This window comes from Crocuta crocuta, unplaced genomic scaffold (genome assembly GCF_008692635.1).
Source record: "Crocuta crocuta isolate KB4526 unplaced genomic scaffold, BGI_CrCroc_1.0 scaffold6, whole genome shotgun sequence".
NCBI lineage: Eukaryota > Metazoa > Chordata > Mammalia > Carnivora > Hyaenidae > Crocuta > Crocuta crocuta.
Genome location: NW_027531917.1, coordinates 12028250 through 12053478, shown reverse-complemented (window position 1 = coordinate 12053478; position 25229 = coordinate 12028250). Strand labels below are relative to the sequence as shown.

At 34.4% G+C, this 25229-nt stretch overlaps 1 protein-coding gene across 2 annotated transcripts in view; it reads left to right on the top strand.

The window, feature by feature from the left end:
• Positions 1-25229, top strand: part of CADM2 (cell adhesion molecule 2) — a 325806-nt gene that overhangs the window by 151397 nt on the left and 149180 nt on the right. For both annotated transcript variants that reach the window (XM_077774848.1, XM_077774850.1), the window contains 2 exons: positions 542-679; positions 22445-22615. In XM_077774848.1, coding sequence (XP_077630974.1) covers positions 542-679; positions 22445-22615 — 309 coding nt within the window. The remainder of the gene's footprint in view (positions 1-541; positions 680-22444; positions 22616-25229) is intronic.

Genomic DNA, 25229 nt, shown 5'->3' with positions numbered 1-25229 from the left:
TAACGTTACATCACAATGCTTACGACATTTACCTCACTTCCTCTTTTCACATAGGCATTTTATCTTCTCACAGCCTCACAAGAAGGGTGAGTACAGTAGGAGACTGCATTCATATAATTTCTCTTATGGCATATTATTATAATCCAATTCATTATTAGTTATTGTTGTTAGTCTTTTACTATGCCTAGTTTATAAATTAAATTTTGTTGTAGGTATGTATGGATAGGAGAAAAACAGTTTATATAGTGTTCAGTACAGTTTCGGGTCCACTGAGGGTCTTGCAACATATCTCCCTCAGATGGTAGGGGGAACTACATATATATATATGTATATATAGGTTGTGTGTGTGTGTAGATATATACACAATTTTTATCTCTCTAATATTAGAAAAATATTTTAAGCAGCTTATTTTATTATATAACACTTTATTGTTTTCTCTTGAAGTTATTGTCCATTAACAACCCATTTTAGCTTTGTGAAATAGTTATAAGAATGAATCAGCCCTGGAGATTGATGTTTACTCTATTTGCTTACATTACAGGTGTTCCTGAGAAGCCTCAAATTAGTGGATTTTCATCACCGGTTATGGAGGGAGACTTGATGCAGCTGACTTGTAAAACATCTGGTAGTAAACCTGCAGCTGATATAAGATGGTTCAAAAATGACAAAGAGATTAAAGGTAACAGGAAAAGTTCCCCAAGTCACATTTACTGTGTTGAAACTAGTATGAAGTGTTAGATGCAGGACATTTGACATTTTGTTTTTCAAATCATAGTCATTCTCTGATTAAGCATAATTTACACCAGGTTTATCCATTTCTTAAATTAGGTAATTCTGGAAGGTATATCATTATAATCTCTGTGTGTCCCGTTTTCCTCTTATGTATAAGAAGTCTAACAATAATATATACCTCATGGAAAAGTTGGAGAAATTAAGGAGTTATGCATAAAAAACATAAAGATTCATGCTTGGCAATAGTGAGCACTAAGTACATGTTAGATACTATTATTTCCAAACTCCTCTATAGTATTTAGATTACAGACAGAAATTCCATGAATTATGTTTTCAATTCATTGATTTCTGGAATTACAAAGTTCTGAGGACAGAATTAGCTAAACATCAATAACTGATTACTGGCAGTTCCCACAGGGGGCAAAAAAATGTACTCATCTCAGTAAAAATGCACAGTAATTTAAATATTATTAAGTATAGCTCTGCTTTTCATACAACTAAATTTAGACATACAAACACACACACACAACCTTTAGATAGGAAATAAGTTTATAAAGGAGATGTCTAGTGAGGTAAGTAATGATGTTTATTTGTTTGTTGTTTGCCTTCCCCCCAACACACACACACACAATATAGGTATCTTGGACCTGATGTCACATGCACATTAAAATCCAAGAATTGTTTATGATGATTTCTAAAAATGTTTCCTATGGGCATGCTGGCCCAGAAGATATGATAATACAGTATAATATTTTATTATATAGAGAGAATTATTATACATANTATATAATAAACCATCACTTCTATTACTAAGAAATAAAAGGTTTATGATCTATTTAATTATCCCCTTTTACATTTTAATTACTCTCTGTATATTTCTCTCCAAACAAGGACTTATCTTTAATTTATCCCTAATCACTGCTTTTGTTTCAGAACTTCTATTAAATACGTTTTCTCAAAAAAATTTTACAGAAATACAAGTCCACAAGAAACAAGTTAAGCATGTTGCTATACTAAGATAAACTTTCAGGTTAGTATAAAACCTGATCATATATTCTGCCAAGGCTCAGTAACTCTTATTCTAATTCTACCTTTAGTATATGTTTGTTATGTCTGGACTTGGTTAGATCTTTGATAAATGAACCATCTACACTGCTTTCAGTGTTACCATAATATGAAAGGAACTCATCCAGTCAGTGTTCTGTTTAAGCACTTCTGATCAAAAAGCATAATCTGTAGAACAAATTTTAAATCTGACTTCCTTGTCCTAGAAGAAAGATCCAGTCAGTTCTTCTTAAGGACTCTCCTTCAATTGCTTTATTCCCTACATGAATTCTGACATAGTTTATTAGTTCCTCTCAATTTCTTAGCATTTTGTTTGTTTCAAGGGTTTGTCTCATATTCTCAGGAAGGTCAGAGACTAACATACTACTACTTCATTAATATTGATTGACTATTTTTAACATTGTAGCCTGAAGGGAATTCTACATTGTACTCAAATTTTAGAAAATACCTTATTTTTTGACAAATTTGGCTTGTATTCTGAATGCCAAACAGATTTCATTATATCCTCGGTAAGGAGGAGACTTTTGTTTATATGGAAAAACATGAAAAGATAAAAGTTTGACCTTATAAACATCAGACTTGAAAATCATCTAGGTCAAAAAGAAAAGAAAGTCACCTAAGTCAAGACTAGAAAAAAAATCAAGACAAAAACCATTTACAGAATCAGTATATGCTTCTGTGCTTAATTCAGAAGTAGTAAGGCCTCTTTTATCTCTGTGTTCTCCAATGCATGGCCATCATAGAGCACTCCTTATCCCTAAACTTGCATTCATCTCTATAGCTTTTTATTTTTTATAATTCTTCTTTTCAATGTTGATATAGTTTGTCTTCACAATTATATGGTGGACTTCCTGAATGCATTAAACTATTTTTATACGTATATATGCAAATATGCTGTGTGCAGTACTCTATACTGAATGCGTTCATTACTCTTGCTGTCCTTAGAAATGTTCAGTGAATGTTCACTCTAAAATCCCTCAGCAAACACTCCTCACTGAAAGGAACTTTCCATCCTTAACTTGTACTCCTGGCTTTTCAGAGATCCAAATCTGACTTCCTATTACCATTTAACAATTTTTACTGTAATATCACTTGACATTTTTTAAAAAGACAATCCCCTAGTGTAAAGCAATAGAAAAATATAAGCTAATCAAATTAAATTAAATTAAATTGAATTGAATAAGAAATTGTTAAAATGCTTCCTGATAACTCAGATTTCTGTAATGCATGAGTGAAGATCCAAATGAAGAAAATAAGAACTTTGACCTGGAGATATTTAAGATATCTTTGGGGATGATAAACAAGTTATGGAGAATATTTCCCTCTACAGAGGAATGTGTAGCTGATGTAAGTCCTAGATATTATAGTCAACAGAAAAGATTATTCTCCTTATGTTTAACTCAGCATTTGCAAGTTCAGTGTACTGACAGTGTGTTCAGTTTCAGACTCTATAATGGATATGACTTCTGAGTTCAGGATGAGTCATTTTTTTCTGTTTGTTTTCCTTTTCTTCCACCTAACATATGAATATAATTTCCACGTTTCCGGTTAAAAGTTGTTTGAAGGTCATAGCTGATTATGTTTTCTTGGCTAAGATATTTGTATATTGATTATGGAGCACTGTTTCTCATACTTTGGCTGGTATACTCACCTACAGGGCCTGTTCAATCTCAGATGATACGGTCCTGACGCCAGATTTTATGATGAAGTAGGTGTCTGTTGGAACATGAGAACACACATTGTTAGCCCTGTGTTACATGTGTGAATGATGCTGCTGCTCCTGTTTGGGAACACGGTTGGTGTAGACAACATACACTTGAGAACCATCAGTAACTTATATAAAAGTCTTGCCTCTGTCTCTGAACTTCAGTTTTCTCACATTATAATGTGATTATAATGTTTGCCTAAATGGGCTATTGCAAGGATTTTGAGCCAATATGCATAAATTGTTTTCACAATAATATGAGGAATAACTGAAAGCATTTTAGATGTTCTCCTTATTACTACTATTATTACTACTATCTTCAGCCAACTGTGATTAATGAGTTGTAGCATCCCTGAATTAGTCCTAGAGATATAAACAGATAAAACAAAATAATTCCTTTAAGGTATCCACATTTGGATGCTGGACATATAAATATAAGATTTAACAGGTATAGTAATAGATACGTAAACTGGTTCTCGATTTTGTGCCAAAAAAGAAGCAGAGATCAACCCCACTTTGTGGGAGAGGTAAACACTTAACAATTCATTGATGAATACAGGCACTCAGTAAACAGCTGTTAAATAGAATAAATTTGGGGCTCCTGGATGGTTCAGTCCATTGAGCGTCCGACTTCGGCTTAGGTCATGATCTCACGGTTCGTGGTGTTCGAACCCCGGGTTGGGCTCTGTGCTGAGAACTCAGAGCCGGGAGCCTGTTTGGGATTCTGTGTCTCCCTCTCTCTCTGCCCCTCCCCCACTTTTGCTGTGTTTCTCTCTGTTTCAGTAATAATAAACATTTTTTTTAAAAAAAGAATAAATTCATCATAGAGGTTGTGGGTGTAATTAGGTGGGAGAGAATTCCAAGGAAAGAAACAATGTATTTATTTGGAAAGAAAGCATGCTTGAAGTAACCATGAAACTTTCTGTGTGATACAGATATGAGAGGTAAACAGGAAGGCCAGTCTTGGAAAATCTTGTATTTCTTATTAAGGAGTTTGGAATTTATTCTGTAGGCAGTGATTGAGACTTTTTTTTTTTTTTGCATAAGCTTTAAAGCGTAGAATGAAACATAATTTTCATCTAACCTTCTCCTATCATGAATCTAACTCAGAAATCCCTTTGGTGCCTTTGGATAGCTCTGTACTCAAAACCACAGGTGGTTTCATTGCAGCTTTTAATCTGTGTAGCAAGGAAATCTGAATATTTGCCATTTAGTGTGGGGAAAAAGATGAACATTGCCTTTTTAAATGTACTAGCTCCTTGAGAACTCATATATTATAAACTTTATAAATTTTTATAAAGTTTAATAAGTTTTTATTCCATGTATAAGCTTATTAGTTTGCAGCTTGAGCCATAACTATCATAGGATCTTAAGATTTGCTTTTCCAGCTAACTAGCTTTTGCATTAGGGTGTGAGGCAAAATTCCATGACAACGGTCAATGACCCACATCCTTGTATAATCTCTTCCCCTTGAGTGTTGGAGGCACTGGTAAATATAGTATATATGGTATCACTTCTGTGATCATGTTACCTTATATGGTAAACGAGATTTTTGCAGCTATAATTGTGTGTCCCTTTTGAGATCATCAGAAGGAGATTGTCAAGGGTAAGACCAGTGTCTTTTAGAAAGTGTCAGAGTCAGTGTCAGAGAAACATTCTCCTCCTGGCCTGGAACAAAGTAAACCACTTTTGTGTGAACTGTCTATGGGGGTCATGTGGCAAAGGACTGTGGGTGACCTCTAGTTGCCGAAAGCAGTTTCTCAGTGACAGCTAGTGAAAAATGGGAACCTCAGGCATACAGCCTCAAGGAAATAAACTTACCAACAACCATGAGATTGAAGAAAACCCGAAAACTCAGAGGGAAATCACAGCCTCAGCCAACACCTTGAATTCAGCTGGTGACATTGAAAAGAGGGCCAGGCTAAGCCTTCTCTGGACTCCTAACCCATAGACATTGTGAGATAATGAATGTGTGTTGCTTAATCCATTAAGTTTATGGTAATTTGTTCTGCAGCAACAACAGAAAACAGATCTAGAGAAGCAGAATAATTTCTCTGGCAAAGACTGGGCTTAAGTATTCTAAGACCTAGCACCTGAGTTTGGGGAGAAATCTGAGGGCTGGAAGAGTATTTAAGAGATATTTCAAGCATGAGTTAATAAGGCACTAACCTAATGGATAAAATGGAATTTTTAAGAAAATGGTAGGGGGAATAAATTTGAAAGAGAAGCCAAATCGCAGATGAACGACTCTGACAGATGAAGTGACAACAGAAGTCAAGACAATATAATTTGGGTGTTTGAGTGACTTGAGTAATGAGCATAGGGAAATAAGAAAGGCATTATGTGGGGTGCTGGGTGGCTCAGTCAGTTCAGCATCTGACTTCAGCACAGGTCATGATCTCATGGTTTGTGAATCCAAACCCTGAATTGGGCTCCACGCTGACAGTACAGAGCGTGCTTGGGACTCTGTCTCTCTCCTTCTCTCTCTCTGCCCTTCCTGTACTCTCTCTCAAGATAAATAAACTTTAAAACAAAAGGCATTAGGAAAAATTTGTTCATACATATGTGATAATATGTTATTTAAAATATTGATGTTGAAATAATTATATGGAAACTAAAAGTGAAGCTTAGTAGGCTTTTGGAGTTGGGGTGACTTATGTCTAGGAAAGGGATTTTGACCATAAAAAGGTTCATCATTTCACAATGAGGGACATTTTTAGTTCTAGCCTTTTTAAGTAATCATCACTCTTCATATGTGCTGTACTCCCCCCCATGCCCCACCTCTTAGAATTATGCTATGAAGGACATGCATATCCAGCAAAGCCTGACTTTGTGGTGAGCCATTGAAGCTTGTCAGTATCTAATAGTATTGCTTGTAAATAACAAGTGTTATTTACTTATATACATTGTGTGTTTCAAATGTTTGACCATCAAGCTTAAGATGGCTTTAGCTGTGTTTCTCCATGTAAATAGGTTTTTTGACATTCAATATAATCTCAGTCAAAAATAATGCAAAAGCTCGTTGCAAATATGGTATAATTTTACTGTAAGAATCCTTAGTAAATAACTTTTTAGCATTTGGAAGCATAAGAGTGAATTTCTGAACTCTGTTTCTCAAAAAGCAGCCTTTATTTGGATTAGAATCAGCTGAGGTGCTAGTTTAAAAAAATGCTGATTCCTTTAAAAAATGATGATTCCTCTTCTTAATGCACACTTTTAAAATTAGAATTCCTCGATGTCAGACCTAGAAATCCTAATATTTATTAAGTACCTCTGGTGATCCTTAGCTCACTATTTTTTGAGAATGCATAGGATTAGAGACTACTAAGCCAAATATTAATACTTGATTCAAGGGAAAAAAAGAAGGGGATTCCAATCTATTAAATTTAGAAAGAAATTCTTAATATACATTCTAAGTCTGTTCTTACAAGAAGATTCTCTAAAATGAAGTCAAAATATACTTTAGCATGTAAACATTTCTGAGAATTAGTACAAAAATTTCTTTAGTCAACATCTTAGCAGCATTCTTTGACCACATGTTTGCTTTTGTTTCATGGGTTTTTTTTGTTTTGTTTTGCATTGATTTCTATGAAGTCTACTTTGAAAAATGGTAGATTATATATTTAATTTAAATATTCTGCTTGGTGGTGCAAAACTAGATTCAGCCTAATGCTTCATTTTATAAAACTTTAATTTAAATGAGAACAATATTAACATGTAACACAGGGGTTGTGAGTTCTCTGAAGCTAAGCATAAAAGAAAATAAAAAGGAAAGATTTGTGTCCCCTGAGGTTAAAGTTCCTGTATCATGTATGATAAGGATTAACTGAAAGTATTAATATTTAAACTTGTTCACCATAAATGAATGTTTTTTTCTTATTCTTGTGTTTATACTTACCGGTTTGGAAATGTCTTGGCCACCTAAATATGGATCATGCTGGACATGTATTAAATGTTGAAAGAAAATAGCATTAATAATACCTGTATGCGGGGTGTGTGTGTGTGTGTGTGTGTGAAGAGAACATGCAAAATTTGGAGATTTCTAAATGCTGTTAAGATATTTCCTTAAGATGCTGCAGGCTACACTATGAAATACATAAGGGATGCAGCCTGAGTGGCTCATTTGGTTGGGCTTCTGACTTCAGCTCAAGTCATGATCTCAGGGTTGGTGGGCTCAAGCTCCATGTCACAGCTGCTCTGTGCTGGTAGCGTGGAACTTTCTTGGGATTCTCTGTCTCCCTCTCTCTCTGCCACTACCCCACCTGTGCTCTCTCCTCCCCTCTCTCAAAAATAAATAAACATTAACAAAAATTTATTTAAAAAAAAAGACATCTTGGGGCGCCTGGGTGGCTTAGTCGGTTGAGCGTCCGACTTTCGCTTAGGTCATGATCTCGCGGTTCGTGGCTTCGAGCCCCTCGTCGGGCCCTGTGCTGACTGCCAGCTCAGAGCCTGGAGCCTATTTCGGAGTCTGTGTCTCCCTCTCTCTCTCTGACCCTCCCCTGCTCACGCTGTCTCTCTCTCTGTCTCCTAGAAATAAAAATATTTTTTTAAAAAAAGACATCTTATGGAAAGAGATAGAACAATTATTTCATATAAGTATGGATGGTTGATTAAAAAAATCATAAAAAACATTGAGAAACTTTCCTTTTTAATATTTTTATTTTTTAAAAACAGCTTTATTGAGATATAATAGAAAACAATATACAGATATTTGAAGTGGACATTTTAGTATATTTTCACACACGTACAGAGTAATGCAACCTTACCACAGTCAAGTTAATGAACATGCTCGTCATCTACAAAAGTTTGTTCATACTTCCTAATAATCTTTTCCTCCCCATTCCCCATCTCATGCTCAAATCAGAACCACTATTCTGATTTATGTCATTATAGATTAGTTTACATTTTCTAGAATTTTAAGCAGACTCATTTAATAGTCTTTTCCCTCTGATTTTTCTTAGCATAAATTATTTGAGATACATCCATGTTGTTGCATATATATATAGCTGATAAGTATTCTGTTGTATGAATCTATACCATAATTTATTTATTTACCTAGTGATAGACCTTTGGGCTGTTTATAGTTTGGGGCTATTGTATTAAAGCAGTCATGAGCGCTTGGGTATAAGTCTTTCTGTGTACATATGCTTTCATTTCTCTTGGGTGAATGACTAGGAGCAGAATGACTAATTCATATGGCAGACATATGTTCAATTTTTCAAGACATTTCCAAACTGTTTTCCAAAGGGTCTGTACTACTTTATGAAGTCCAACTTTTCCATTTTATCATTATTTATTTTTACTTTTATGAATCATGCTTTGGTGTTATGTGCATGATAGGTTTTCGTACCCAAGATCACAAAGGATTACTTTCATACATTTCATATGTGTAGGTTTTGAATGTATTTTGAGTTATTTTGTATTTTCAATGCCCTTACCTTTTATTTCTCTGAACTGTATTATTTCTAGGTCCGTTTAGATAAATTGATTGATCTCATTATAGATAACATTTTTCAGCTTCTTTGAAGGTAGTCTTTGATTGGATTCCAGACATTGTGAATTTTACTTTTTGGTGCTGAATCTTCTCATACTTGCATAAGTCTTATTAAGCTTCCTTCTGGTTAAGTTACTTAGAGTTTAATCCTTCCAGAGTTTTTAAAAATTTTCTTAGGCAAGAGCAGAGAGGTGTTTATTCTAGGAATTATTGCTTTACTGTTACTAAGGTAAAATCCTTCTGAGTGCCCAATGTACCAGTTACAAGGTTTTCAGTCAGGTTGGTTAAAACAGGCACTGTTCCCAGCCCTGTGTGAGTGTCATGCACTATTTCACCTGATCCATTTAGATGGTTTTTATCCAAGTCTCAGTTTCCTTCCACAGATACACCGATCAGTACTTACTTTGCTGAATACTGGATAAGAGACCTCTGGAGTTCTCTCTTTGTGCAACTCTCTCTCTCGCTTTTGTTTTGTTTTTTCTTACTTTTCCCTGAAAACTTTAAATAATACTTTTGTTTAATGGCAGTGCCTTTTAATTATGTCTGTTTGCTTCTTTTAAGATAATACAATGAATTTAAGAGGATATACATGAGTAAGGGTGAAATGTGCCCCTACTCACTTTGACATAATATTTTACTTCTTTTGAAATGACACTCACTCTTGATGATCAGGGTGCTGGGGGAGTGACTATAGACTGGTTTTCATGACTCGCTTCTCTGGCTTGAAATGTCTGAACTAGGATGAGAGCCCTGAAGATCTTTGTATTCTTGGCCTGTGAGTCTGGACTGGTTAGGGCAACAGGTCCCAGTCTGTCAGCCACACTCAGATGGAATTGGGCCTCTGCATCTAAGAGCAGGAACAAGAGGAAAACGGGAGTGAGGCCACCTGACTCGACAGGGAAAATATTGAAGTCCTTGACAGGGCGCTGGTGAGGAAGAGGAGTCCCGTCTTCTTGGAGACATTCACTAGGAGGCAAGCTTCCCTTGTGCTGAGTTAGAGGTGGATTCCCACTAATATTTAATAGATTTCCTTGCATAATTGTTTTTAATTAGGACAATTTTTATATTTTAGCACAATTAGCACATAAATCTGTGTGCTTTTAAATAATGTTCAACAATCCTGATTCTTTGGGTGGAGAGGGAGTCTGCAAAGTCCCCTATGCTGGCTATTCTGGAAGTCACTCTCTAATTTCTCTTTTATACTCATGTCTTTTGACAATGTCAACCCACACATTATTCAAATATATGATCTTTCAAGTAGCTTCCTTTATTTATTCTTACAAATTGTTTTATCTCTCATTTCTTGCTATTTTTTTCAGAAGAAAACTGTATTTCACTTCATCACCAGTTTGCATTTAAAATTTATTTTTTGCCTCTACATGAAACTATTTCATGATTTCCCTTTTCCTGATAATTATTGGTAATTTTTAATTGTGCTCTTTTCTTTATGAGCTTTATATGAAATGATCATGTATGAATTTTAAGAAAAGATTCAACAATTTGATGTATTTTTAATTTCAGTTATTTTTATTTTTTTGTAGAGATAGAGCACAAGTCAGGGGTGGGGGGTGAGGCAGAGGGAAAGAGAGAATCTTAATCCATGCTTCACACAAAGCCCAACATGGGTCCGGATCTCATGACCCTGGGATCATGAGCTGAGCAGAAATCAAAAGTCAGACTCTCAACTGACTGAGCCAACCCAGCACCCCTAAATCAGTTATTTTTAATTAGTCTTTTTAAAAATGATATCACCAGTCTTCTCTCTCCCTTTTTAACTAGAGTGAAATACATCTGAACTCCCGCCTTTGGAAGTTCTGATACAGGGAACTCTCATCTAGTTAGGCTGCACTAAGGATTGCTATGCTCAAGGAAAATAGCGAAGGGAAGAACCAAAGGGCAAGTACAGGGCAAATATAAATCTGAGTAAAAGAAAAGAAGCGATAATCAATAGTAGTCAACAAGAGTGGAAAAAGATAATAAAACAATATAACTACATCAGATAAAGATGATTTATTTGCATGTAGTGTGTCTGATTCCCAATTGTTGATGATTTATCTCCAGCTTTTGTACTTGTCCAAAATGGAAACCTCTCACTTATTCAGAGGTTAGACCAACAACAGCTTCAGTTTTTTTGGAGAATGATGATAAGAGGATTAGAGAGAGAGAGAGAGGCAAGTCATGAGAGACTCTTAACTATAGAAAGGATTAATGGAGAGTAGGTGGGCAGGGGATGGGTTAACTGAATGATGGGTGTTAAGGAAGGCACTTGTGATGAGCACTGGGGTGTTATATGTAAATGATGAGTCACTAAATTCTACTCCTGAAACCAATATTCCACTATATCTTAACAAACTAGAATTTAAATAAAAAGTTTAAAAAATTAAAAAAAAAATAAAATCCACTACACAGAAAAATGGTAACAAATAACAACTGCCACAGGTCATACATGATGACATGGTCTGAATCTACCAGACTAAAAAAAGGAATGATTTACCTAATTGAATATGCTTATTATTCTAATTAATTAAGAACAGACTTATTAAGGATCTATGATGTTCCAGACTCTGTCCCAGATACTGGATATGAGAACTCTGCAGAAGTATAAAAAATAAGAATATCTGGAGAGAAAACAGAGATAAGAAGAGGAAGAAATAATGGAAGAAAAACAAATAGTAAAAAAAAGCAAGACAGAAACAAAATTTAAATTCTAAATTATCCCTTATTTTATGAATACATGAATTATATTGAACCTAACAAATGGCCTAGTGGATAATTGGAATTTAAAAATGATATGTTGCTCAGGAAACAATACAACCTGTTGAAAACTAGCAACAAAACATTCCTGGTACATGGTATGGAGAAACATTATAACATTCAGAAGGCTAATTTTGCAACACAGATGTTTTACTGACACAAGTGACTCATTTTCACAACATGTAGATGAGGGACTGGTTGATTTTTCTTATATGTGCTGAATGCTACAAGAGTCCATAAAATAAATTGCTGGATGACTAGAAAATTGCATCACCATAGGTGTCTCAAAGGAGTAACACTTGCGTGTTGCTTATACTATTTACTCAAATGGATAGATATTTTTATTTTCTTAAAGAGTTTACTCTAATGGATGGAATTTAAAGTTTTGTTTGTCCTGCCATCTTTTATCATCTTTTTGGGCCTACAATAAAACACCTTTTAAAGTAAAAAAAAATAGAAGAAATCTTTCAGTCTTTAGCAGAAGAAAGGACATTAAAATCTGTACAAATACAGTGAATACCATGAGGCATCAGACTTAGAGTCAGGTAATTTTTCTCCCCTAGTCAGAGGGTTTGATCTTTTTGATTCATTCTAAACACACACACACAACCAGTGCACAAAATATAAAATATTTTCTTAGTGCTACAAGTGAAAGTTGACTTCTCACATCCAAACTTTCAGTTAATGGTACTGAGATTCACCCCTCCTAGTGTCAAGTGAAAAGAAGTTATAGTATGGTTTCTCTTGCCATGGCCAAGTGAAAGGAACATGAGGAAACCTAGTTAAAGCCATAAAGGTTATTCCTTGGATATAAGGAGTTTACTCACTTACTAGCTTCATAATGCATTACCTCCTTTCTGTCTACAGTTGCTACCAATTATCTTCTTCTTCCTCTATTTTACACAATTTACTTCATGAATTATGGTCTCCCAGTAGACTGACTAAATCATGGCTTTCCCAGAACTAGGAAATGTAGGAACTGTGGCAAGTAAGTATGCATGCAGGCTCAAGCATGTGTTTTTAACTTCACTTATTTTTTGAATTCTTCAAAGTTTTAAATCATGTTAAGATAAATGATAGACAAGGGATGCCTGGGTGGCTCAGTCAGTTAAGGGTCCAACTCTTGATATTGGCTCAGTTCATGAGGTTGAGCCACACATTGGCCCGTGGTGAGCATGGAGCCAACTTGGGATTCTCTCTATCCCTCTCTCTCTGCTCTTTCTCTGTGCTTGTCCACGTGCTCTATCTGAAAATGAATAAACATTTTTTTTTTAAAAAAAAAGGATATATGATAAAGAATCTGAAACATACTAGCTTAATCACATTGTTTCTGCTTGGGGATAAAGCCTCATGCCTGGAACCCTGGAGATTAGTTACCTGGGCTCACGTACCTCTTCAGGTTTAGGCCTACCTGGCTCATGTCACGTGCTACAGAACACGGCCATTTATAGGCAAGGGATATCTACAAAAGAAATTACATAGGAGAGGAATTTACTATTAAAAGGCAAACCTGGTTATGGCAAACACTGTGAATTCACATTCATTAAGTATAGGTGTGATGGAGGATTACAAATTTATTATCATATTTTAATATAATTTTTAGATTTTATGACTCTAATTTCATTAGATATAAAATATTAAGGAGTCCCTAATAAAACATTGTGATCTGGGATTAGATTTGTACAAGGCTGCTACTTTTTGTATTTATGAATAATAGGTAGAGTGTAAACTAAGCTCAAATTGCCCAAGATAAATTTCACAATCTATGCAGGGTATATCCCATAGCTCATGAACATGATGTGTAAGTCAGAAAAAAGAAACACCTTGTTGAAACTGACAAATGCTATATTTTAGCTCATGATATTAATATTTCAGAAAAAGATAAGCAATATTCATATTGCTGCTGATAGTTCAAAGAAAGTGATAATAAAGATTTTCTTGAAGACATGCTAATCTCTATCTTCATTCTCACAACAATTATTAACTAATTTTCTAAGTAACCATTCTTCCCAAAATAGTCTATCTCCCATACTCTTTTCAAAAGATATATGTGATAGTGTGAGGATCAGAGAAAAGATCTGGCATTATTAATTCTTGAACTGTTATTCTCTGGTATTTTGAACATACTAATAATTTTTAAAATATTTAGATAATGTATTGTTATATTTGTCTATGTCACTGAGCTGGGATTTATTTCCTCACCTAACCTTTTATATTCAGAATCTGACATGGCAGAATCAAACACATGGTGAGACCTCAAGTGTTTTATCTGGAAAATAAGTGAATTGCTTTTGTCAAGTGACCTGAGACTTTACTGTGATAATTTTTAAAGATGGTGACTCTTTTTTACTGGATGCTCACTTGGACTGAGCAAACTAGTTCTAAATATTCTTCTAAGGTACAGGAAACTAAGTACAGAATCAAATAAATATAACTAGAATTAAATATAGAATTGGTCACTTGGGTGAAAGTGATCTAAGACTTTACCTTAATAATTTTCCAAGAAGATGACTCTACTCCTTTCTGATTGTTTTACATACTGAGCATTATATATAGTTCTTCATTTTCTTCTAAGATACTTAATACATATTTGAATGTTCCTGAGCCATCAAGCAATGATGGAATGAGGCCCACTTTTTTTTGAAGAATGGATCTTAGAACTCATGTGCTAGAAGGATTTGCATTAATATTAAAAAAACTGATTAATATAAAAAGCAATGTTACTGAATATGGAACAACAGCTAAATTAATTAGTAAAGAAAAATAAGATGAAACCCAAAGTGAGATTTACAAGCAAATTCTTCTCATAAAGCCTTTTATATTTGCCAATTGTAGGTTACAAACTGTTTTTTTCTTAGTACTTTTAACTACTAAAAAAAGAGAGACATCATCAGTTAATTATCATGCCCACAAAACAGTGTATAAGATAGATCTAACATTCGCCGGTACTGAGAGTCTAGAGAAAAAGAGAATTCTTCTCTGAGTCCACATGTTTCAGACAAATGTTTATGTGTTGAATGGAGTCAGCCATAGAGTATATATAATAAGGTCCATACAGTATGTACTCATAGCACCTTTCAATGAAGGCCTATGGGGTAACACTGAAGAGAACTTAATCAGGGGTGCCTGGGTGGCTCACTCAGGTGTCAGACTCTTGATTTTAGCTTTGGTCATGATCTCACAGTCCATGAGTTTGAGTCCCACATCAGGCTTTCTGCTGATAGTGTGCAATCCACTGGGGATTCCATCTCACCCTTGTCTCTCTGCCCCTCCCCCACTCGTGCATGTGCTTTCTCTCTCTCTCTCTCTCTCTCTCTCAAAATAAATAAACTTAAAAAAATTAAAATACGGGGGCACCTGTGTGGCTCAGTCAGTTAAGCATCCAACTTCGGCTCAGGCCATAATCTCATGGTTCGTGGGTTCGAGCCCCTTGTCGGGCTCTGTGCTGACAGCTCAGGGCCTGGAGCTTGCTTCAGATTCTCTGTCTCCCTCTCTCTCTGCCCCTCCCCTGTTCACACTCGCTCGCTCTCTCTCTCAGAAATAAATAAAACATTAAATTTTTTTAAAAAATTAAAATACACACCTAACTTACTGAATGAGTAAATTAAAAAATTTACAGCTGAGTTGCTTATCTTCTAAATATGATGTGTTGAGTTTTAGAAAATTTGACCTATAGAACTTCTTTTAAACCATATTTAGACAATATACCCAGTTGTCTAAAATTGTTACTTTAAATCTTTGACATATTGTTATCTTGTATAATGCTCACATTTTCTCTTCCTTGTAGCAGGAGGATATACATCCAGCTTACTAACAAATTGTCAAACCATTAAAGTACCATTAATATGGATTCAGAACAACCCCCTGACATTATCATCTGATCCACCGTAAAACACTTTTACAAACCCAGACTCCGAAAATAATAGTAAAGTTCAAGTTCTCTGTAAACATCAATATCTGAGGTTGTAACTCTGCAGCTGTAAAAGTCCAAATAGCTCAGGAGAAGTTATATTATATCCTACATAATTCCTAAGAGATATCTCTGATGGGAAGTTATGGCATTTCCAGTAATGGGAGCAGGTGGGAGCTGTGTCTAAATCCTGCCTAATTCTCACTGTGGCTGTGGCATACTGGCCTTCCAATGGATTAAAAGGAAACTGGCACATGTGAAGTCAAGTCTAATAAAGAAGACGGCACAGCATGCAGGACATGATTTCCCTTTGTAAAAATGGGATGTTCTTCTTTCTGGATCTGTTTAAATGGGATCAAAATCAGAAAAGTGCAGAAAGCAAATGCATCACAAAAATTCAGAATGCAGTACTCAGGTTGATTAGAACCACTATGTAGACAAGGTAAGTAACTCTCCAAGGAACATCACTTCAGAGGACTTCCTTTTTAAAAAATCCAGTCAAAAGTGGCTGGAAACTATAGACATAAAAACTGTTGACCTAACATTATGAATCTGAAACATGGATATAGAAGAAGTTCCTGAGATTTGCTATTTTATGAAAAGTTTTGAATATAAAAAACAAAACAACAACAACAACAACAATGTCTATATGACCTTTGTTCCTTGGCTAACCTGACTCGGTGCTTTTAAATTTGTTAATTTGTTAATTTGCTCACAATTACATCTGCATTTTTTTCCACCTTAGCTCTTGGTGAGATAAAATCTAAAATCCCAAATATACATGAAAAACATTTAAAAAGTGGTGGGGGGGGGCACCTGGGTGTCTCAGTCAGTTGAGCATCTGACTTCAGCTCAGGTCATGATCTCACAGCTTGTGGGTTGTACATTCTGTGCTGACAGCTCAGAGCCTGGAGCCTGCTTTGGATTCTTTCTATGTCACTCTCTGCCCCTACCCTTCCTTCTCATGCTCTGTCTCTCTCTCTCTCAAAAATAAATAAACATTAAAATTTGTTTTAAAACAAGAAGTGTTCAGGAAAATGACAGTGAGCAAGAAGCATACTTGAGGAACTTTCCTAAGCAGATTTATTTCTAACTTTTTTTATTATAGAAAATTTCTAACATAAACAGCAATAGCATAAGACAGTTCTAAACCACCACCCACCCAAAACAACTGCTGTTCTGATTATTTAGGAATAAGTGCTAAAAGTCTAGAACCTCCTTTGGAAAAAGAGAGAGGGGGTGCTGCAAGGATTATGAGCAAAATAATCCTACAAATACCTCTTTTTATTGCTTGCTCTCAACTTGTGCTGATAATTATCCCAATGCATTATATATAAAATGCATATTTTGAAAAATATAAAATATAAAAAATTGCATATTTTAAAAGACTCAAGACTCATATTTTAAAAGACTCGGGTACTCAGTCAGTTGAGCATCTGACTCTTGATTTTGTCTCAAGTCATGATCTCACAGTTTGTGAGCTTGAGCTCTGCATTGGGCTATGCACCAATAGCACAGAGACTGCTTGGGATTCTCTCTCTTCCTCTTTGCCCTTACCCTGTATTAACTTGTGTGCACACGCTCTCTCTCTCTCTCTCATAAATAAATAAATAAATAAATAAATAAACAAACAAACCTAAAAATGTCTTTAATAATTAAAATAAAACAGTAAAGGTAGAATGGAAGCTAAGGAAGAGAGGAAATTAAATGTTAAAGATAGACTGAGAGGTAGAGAGAAAAGTGGATAGAGTAAGTCCCAATATTTCCTCTTCATCTTTGGTTAAATCTCTGACATTGATGTATCCACTTTACCCTTACTCCTCAAAATATATCCTTGGGCCAGCAGTTGACTTTCAGGCTCCCTCCCACAAAATATTGAAATCAGAATCTGCATTTTACCAAGATCCATAGGTGATGTGTATGTCCATTCCATTTTGAAAAAATACTGCTGTAGATCACAATGTTAATGAAATGACATGCTGAAGGAGAAAAAATGGAAACTCTAAAAGAAGACAGAACATGAAACAAGAATACATATGCAATCAGCAAACTCTGTAATATAAAGAAAATTTCTATTGATTCTATAATGTGAATGCATCAGTTATTTTATAAAGATAGAAAGCAAAAATAGATATGAATTTTAAGTACTATTTCCTGCCTGTTGTGCTGAGAGGGGGGATTGAAAAAGAAATCAGCACAAAATATAGAGAAAGATAATATGATTGGCTTTTCTTTATGTTTTTTTTTCCTTTTCATCTTATTGCTTTTAAGAAATCTATAAGCTGTCACATAAGCTAATATTAAAAGCAACAAATTATACTTTTGTTTATTCTATTTGAATGATGCTCGTTAAAATTTTATGTTATACATAATTGCTATCAGATTTTATTTATCCAATTAAAATTATATTAAATGATACTTTTGTAAAGGAATTGGCAAAAGGAAGCAGATGTTTGAGTTCTTAAAATACAGCTGTTATTAAAATTAAACAATTAGCAGAAACATTTTCTGAATAATTTTTCACATATTGTATAACACAAGTTTAAAAGTGGTTTGTTAAGAGATCTAAATTTTCTTACACTGTCACTGCTTACAGCTACAAACAAGAGCACATTGGACATGATATTATAGGAAAGAATATAAAATATAGATATGAGGCAACATTTGTATAATTCTATGACATTGAAAACTAAAAGAGCATCATAGACATATATATTTAACATAACAAAGGACTAATTGTATCTGTATTATGCTGACGTATTTTGAGTAAAAAGAGATAATTCTATTTTTTACTCTAATATTTTTAACTGAGATTGAAACTAATTTTCAAATCTAAAATCTCAGAAGTGACTGGTTAGCACAAATGAGATATTTCATAAAACACGTATTTATGGAGAAACTTGAATTCTATATGATTGACTTATAATTGTACAATGGAATGAGATTTTGATGTTCTTCCCCTACTTTTCAAATGTTGGAAATTTTTCTAACTTTCAGAACTGCATAAATTACAGAAAAAAATTTAAATGTAAAATCTTGAGTTTTTTTTCCCTAATTTATGAAGACAGTCATAAATGTATTTTCAATAACAATACACAGAACATTTACCTAATTTTATTCTGAAGTAATATTTATTTAATTTTAATTTTTTAAATCAAAATAAGGTAAAGTCAGACTTCTCTGGAAATAAGTAAAACTCAATGGACCATGCAAGTATCTACCCACCAAATACCTGAAAGTCAGTATTAATTTCAAACTCAAATCTTTGTATGGAGTAGGTGACTTATGTTACTTTGTTGTCATTAACCAGTCTTTAAATGTTTTAAAAATAAATTTAATACATGGTAAAATCAAACATGTTATGCACAACCTAACTCTATTTCTGAAAATACTATTTATTTAAGATGAAAGAGTAAGAAAATAGAACAGCTTTCTCTCAACTCTATTTAAGATCTTACTATAATATCTTAACTTTAGCCTATCATTTTGATTTCTAATCCATTAAAATTACCCTCTTCTTATCAACTACTTTAGACTTAAGAAATCTTAAGTTGAATGAAAATATTATTAAACCTCTTTTCCATAGAGAACAAATAATGCCTGAACGCACCATTTAACGATGAATCTTAATCATGCGCAATAAGTTTAAATATCAATAAATGAATTCACATCTTGAGAAAAGTATTCCTCAAGATTTATTTCATTCATGCTGAAATAAATTCTTCAGCCAAGTGAAGAGCATTTATCTCAATCTAAATTTCATTGCAAATACATATTTTTAAATATTCAAAATATTCAGATGACTGTCTTCTTCCCTTTTTTATTCAAGTAACATTTCTTTGATTTATTTATTTATTTTTGTTTCAAACTTTTATTTAAATTCCAGTTAACATATAGTGTAATATTGGTTTCAGAAGTAGTGTTTCATCACTTACTTATTAGACTCAGTTTTTTTCACAAGTACCTTTCTTAACCTATCACCCCTTTAGTCCATCCCCCACCTACCTCCTTCTATCAATCCTCAATTTGTTCTCTATAGTTAAGAGTCTGTTTTATGGTTTGCCTCTCTTCTCTCTCTCTCTCTCTCTTTCCTTGTGACTTTGTTTTGTTTTTTAAATTCCACAATTAAGTGAAATCATCTGGTATTTGTCTGTTGCCTGTATTCCTTCCTTCCTTCCTTCCTTCCTTCCTTCCTTCCTTCCTTCCTTCCTTCCTTCCTTCCTTCCTTCCTTCTTTCTTTCTTTCTTTCTTTCTTTCTTTCTTTCTTTCTTTCTTTCTTTCTTTCTTTCTTTCTTTCTTTCTTTCTTTCTTTTTTTCTGAGAGAGAGACACAGAGACGGGGCAGAAGGAGATAGAGAATCTTAAGCAGCTTCCATGCTCAGGATGAAGGCTGACGTGAGACTCAATCTCATGACCCTGGGATCATAACCTGAGTTGAAATCAAGAGTCGACACAGAAACTTTTTATCTGAATGAAATCCCAATAGTTTACTTTTGCTTTTGTTTCCTTTGCCTCCAGAGACATGTCTAGAAAGAAGTTGCTGTGCATGAGGACAAAGAGCTTGCTGCCTTGGTTCTTCTATAACATTACAATGGTTGCAGATCTCACAAATAGAGTTTTCATTTACTTTTAACTTATTATTGTGTATGGTATAAGAAAGTGGCCCAGTTTCATTCTTTTGCTTGTTGCTGTCCAGTTTTCCCAACACCATTTTTTGAAAAGACTGTCTTTTTTCCACTGGATATTCTTTCCTACATTGTTGAAGATTAGTTGACCATATAGTTGTGGGTCTATTTCTGAGTTCTCTATTCTGTTCCATTGACTTATGTGCCTATTTTTCGGACAGAACTATACATTCTTTGTCACTGTAGCTTTGTAATACAACTTCAAGTCTGGAATTGTGACCCTCCAGCTTTTCTTTTCTTTTCTAAGATTGCTTTGGCTATTTGGGTTTTTTTGTGGTTCCATGCAGATTTTAAATTGTTTGTTCTCATTGTTGGTGCTTTGATTAGGGATTGCCTTAAACCTGTAGATTATTTTGGGACTAAAGACATTTTAACAATACTTGTTCATTCAGTCCATGAGTATGGAATGTTTTTCCATTTCTTTGTGTCATCTTCAATGTCTTTCATAAGTGTTCTATAGTTTTCAGAGTACAGATCTTTTACTTCTTTGGTTAACTTTATTCCTAGGTATCTTATGGTTTTGGGCACAATTGTAAATGGAATCAGTTCCTTGATTTTTCTCTGCTGCTTCATTGTTGGTGTATGGAAATACAACAGATTTCTGTATGTTGATTTTGTATCCTGCGTCTTCCCTGAATTCACGTTTCAGTTCTGTCAGTTTTTTGGTGGAGGCTTTTATGTTTTCTACATAGAGTATCATATCATCTGCAAATAGTGAAAGTTTGACTTCCTCATTGGTTATTCGGGTGCCTTTGATTTCTTTTTGTTATCTGATTGCTGAGACTAGTATTTCCAGCACTGTGTTAAATAACAGTGGTGAGAGTGGACATCTCTGACTTATTCCTGACCTTAGAGAAAAAGCTATGTTTTTCCCCATTGAGGGTGATATTAGCTGTTGGTTTTTTGTATATGGCCTTTATGATGTTGAGGTATGTTCCCTCTATCCCTATTTTGTTGAGGGTTTATATCAAGAATCGATGCTGTACTTTGTCAAATGCTTTTTCTGCATCTATTGAGAGGATCATATGGTTCTTATCCTTTCTTTTATTAATGTGGTATACTACATTGATTGGTTTGTGAATATTGAACCACATGCAGCTTAGAAATAAACCCCACTTGATTGTAGTAAAAGATTCTTTTAATGTACTATTGGACTTGGTTTGCTCGTACTGTGTTGAGAATATTTGCATTCATGTCTTCTTTTATTATTTTTTAAAATTTTATTTAGATCGAAGATAGTTAACATATAGTGTAATAATGGACTCGGGAATAGAACCCAGTGATTCATCACTTGCATATAGCACCCAGTGCTCATCCTAACAAGTGCCCTCCTTCATGCCCATCACCCATGTAGTCCATTCCCTCACCCACTACTATGCCAGCAACCCTCAGTTTATTCTCTATATCTAAGAGTCTCTTATGGTTTGCCTCCCTCTCTGTTTTTATCTTAATTTTCCTTCTCTTTCCCTATGTTTGCCTGTTTTGTTTCTTAAATTCTACATATGAGTGAGATAAAATAAGAATGTGTATTATTAAGCAAAATAAGTCAGCAAAAGACAAATACCATATGATCTCTTATTTTCTTTAGCAAAGAAGATAACTTTCTCAATGTAGGTGTTCTTTGTGAACTATATTTATCTCACATTGTTCATGTTGAAATTATAGCTCAGATGGATTGTACTTTCTTTTAGGCATAACACGATGTTGTGAATTTGCCTTTCCCAACTATACTTGTGCCTCAGATATTTAGGATTATCTTATGCAACACTTAAATATAAAGAAAGGAGATGAACGTTATAAAACGGACTAATTTCCCAGATGGAGTATAAAAAGTATTTTGTGCTTTAGTTTCTTTAGAAACAAAACTCTGCATTCCACCCTTCAATTTTATTGATGTAGTCATCTTTTAAAATTTATTTCTGAAGTAGCTGTATCCTTGCTTAAGTGGAAATGGAATAAATGTTAAATTAACAAATAATTTGCTTTTTAAAAATGAAAAAGATGGAGGGATGGTGCTTCCAATTGTGTCTCAAGTAAATGAAATCTGTTACATTTTGAAGGATGATGTCACAGAGTTTAAAATTTACATTTTATTTTCAGATGTAAAATACTTAAAAGAAGAGGATGCCAATCGCAAGACATTCACTGTCAGCAGCACACTGGATTTTCGAGTGGACCGGAGCGACGACGGCGTGGCTGTAATCTGCAGAGTAGACCACGAATCCCTCAATGCCACCCCTCAGGTGGCCATGCAGGTGCTAGAAATACACTGTAAGTAAACACTGCTCCCTTCCCAATGATCTCAACAGAAGCAACTCCCTTCATCTACATTTAAAATCATTTCCAAATGTCCTGAAGTTACTGCATAGATGCAGCAAAATCTACAGCAAAACGAAGTAGACTACCGTTAGTGGTATTCATAGTATTCAGAGGAAAGTAGTTCTTACCAGAGTATCGTTCTTAACAAGGGAGTGAAATAGGTTAAAACTTCTAGTTCTCTTCCACACGATGACTTGATGTAAGTGTATTCATCTGGGTGGGGTAGGAAGAGTAGTCATTTTGGCAGAATCAAATTCCCAGAGGGTTGGGAATCTGAGAGGACCTTGATGGACCTTACTGTATGAAAGTAACTTGGTTAATCACAAATGTGTTGTGCTATTTGTGCTTTAACATGAGATAATTTTTATCTTCTATATGAGACAATCTAAATTTTTGTAAATACAGAGGCATATCCATTATGGTTTCTCCATCAACATCATCATTACTTACAAGTGATAGGAACATTAATTGGATATCTCCAATGGGCAAGGAGCAGTGCTAACTGCTTTGCTGGCATTGTTTCATCTCATGTCTCATGTTAGGGCATCAGCATAAAAACCTGATGATGATTAGTTACTGTCTGTAGTCACAATTGATGGATGAGGACACTGAAGATTATAGTGGCTGAGTCACTCGGCCAAGTTCATGCAGCTAGCAAATGGTAGACTTGTAATCATGACATTTTTAGTAGTTAGCATGGCATTTGGAATATAACAGATGATCTATAGATATTTATCCCATGAAATTGAATCAACTGAGGTATATAAGAAAAAGTTGAAATAACTAGAGCCCAGAGGACTATAATTCTGAATTGTCTTACTTCATTTTTTTAAATACTGAAAAGTTTTTGTTTGCTTTTACTATATGTGTTAAAGTTATAGTTTGAGTTTAGAATTTATGTGTGATATAAAATTACATTAAATCCTAAAATGTTAAATCTAAATACTAGTCTTTAATAGACCCCATTGGATTTTGGTTTTATTTATTTACTCAACAAAAACTTGTTGGGTCCCTACTATGAAATAGGCATTGTTTTGGGCACTGGGGTTACATAAAGGACCAAAAAAGAATAACATTAACAAAACAAGTTAAGATTGTCTTCATGTGTTGGAATTATCACCACCAGCAGCAGACTCCAGTTACCTTATAGCATCCATTTTAGGTGAGAATGACAGAAAATCAAAGTAAGTAGAAACAACATATAGCATGCTATGTACTAAGTGCTATGGGAAAAAAATAGAGCAGAAGTGATAAGGAATGTGTGTATACACACATATACACACATGCATATATAAAATGTTTATATGTAAATATATATTGTAGATATATTTTATATGTAAATATATATGCTGTTTATATTATACATATATTTAAATGGAAAATATATATATAATACAGACGGAAGAGCAACTACAAAGGCCCTAAAGTAGGAGCATGTATGATTGTTTTTGTGTTTCTTAGAACAGCAAGAATACCAGTAAGACCAGGATAGAGTGAAAAACTGGAGAGTATTTATGAGAGATCAAGAGAAGTACCAGGGGGACCAGGGTTTGTTTTTTTGTTTTTTTTTTCACTTTTTATTTTTATTTTTTTTAAATATTTTTATTTATTTCTAGGAGAGAGAGAGACAGCGTGAGCAGGGGAGGGTCAGAGAGAGAGGGAGACACAGACTCTGAAATAGGCTCCAGGCTCCAGGCTCCGAGCTGGCAGTCAGCACAGAGCCGGACGCGGGGCTCGAACCCATGAACCGCAAGATCATGACCTAAGTGAAAGTCGGAAGCTTAACCGACTAAGCCACCCAGGCGCCCCCCTTTTTTTTTTTTCACTTTTTAATTAAAAATGTCAATCTGATTATGATGTTTGATTATTGCCCACTGTTTTAATTATTCTTAGTTTACTAGTAATGGAAATTATCGTAACATTTTACATACTTTTAATTACATTAAGTTAGTTTCATTAATTTTCCTCCTGTTATTAAAACAGATTCTGCAGCAAGCATATTTTAAAGCCCAAATTGAGATTATTTTCAAATTTCGGCATGTATTTTCAGTGACACAGAAAATTTACTGAAACTGCTTGAGCTTTGATTATAAATTAGATAGTTTAGTTTCTTCAAGGATCAAACTAGGCAATTTTTTTATGGTATTTAAAGAACTTTCTATAAACATAAGTTCCCTTAGTTAGTTTAGGTTGCTGTAACAAGTATACCCATAGACTGGGTGGCTTGTAAGCAAAAGTTTATTTCTCACAGTTTTGTAGTCTGGAAGTCGAAGATCAAGGAACAGGTAAGGGGCCTCATCCTGGTTCACAGTATCTGCACATGGCAGAAGGAGCTCAGGAGCTCTCTGGATTATTGTTGTTGTTGTTGTTTGTAAGGACACTAAGTCCAGTCATAACCTTCCAAAAGCCCTCTGCCTCCTAATACATCACACTGGAGATTAGGTTTCAACATACGAATTTTGGACAGACATAAACATTCAACCTATAGCACCTTCCATTTTCTAGTCTTATTTCATCAATATGTCTTTAAACATGTGTAAAAATATATAATTTGGTATGTTGAGAT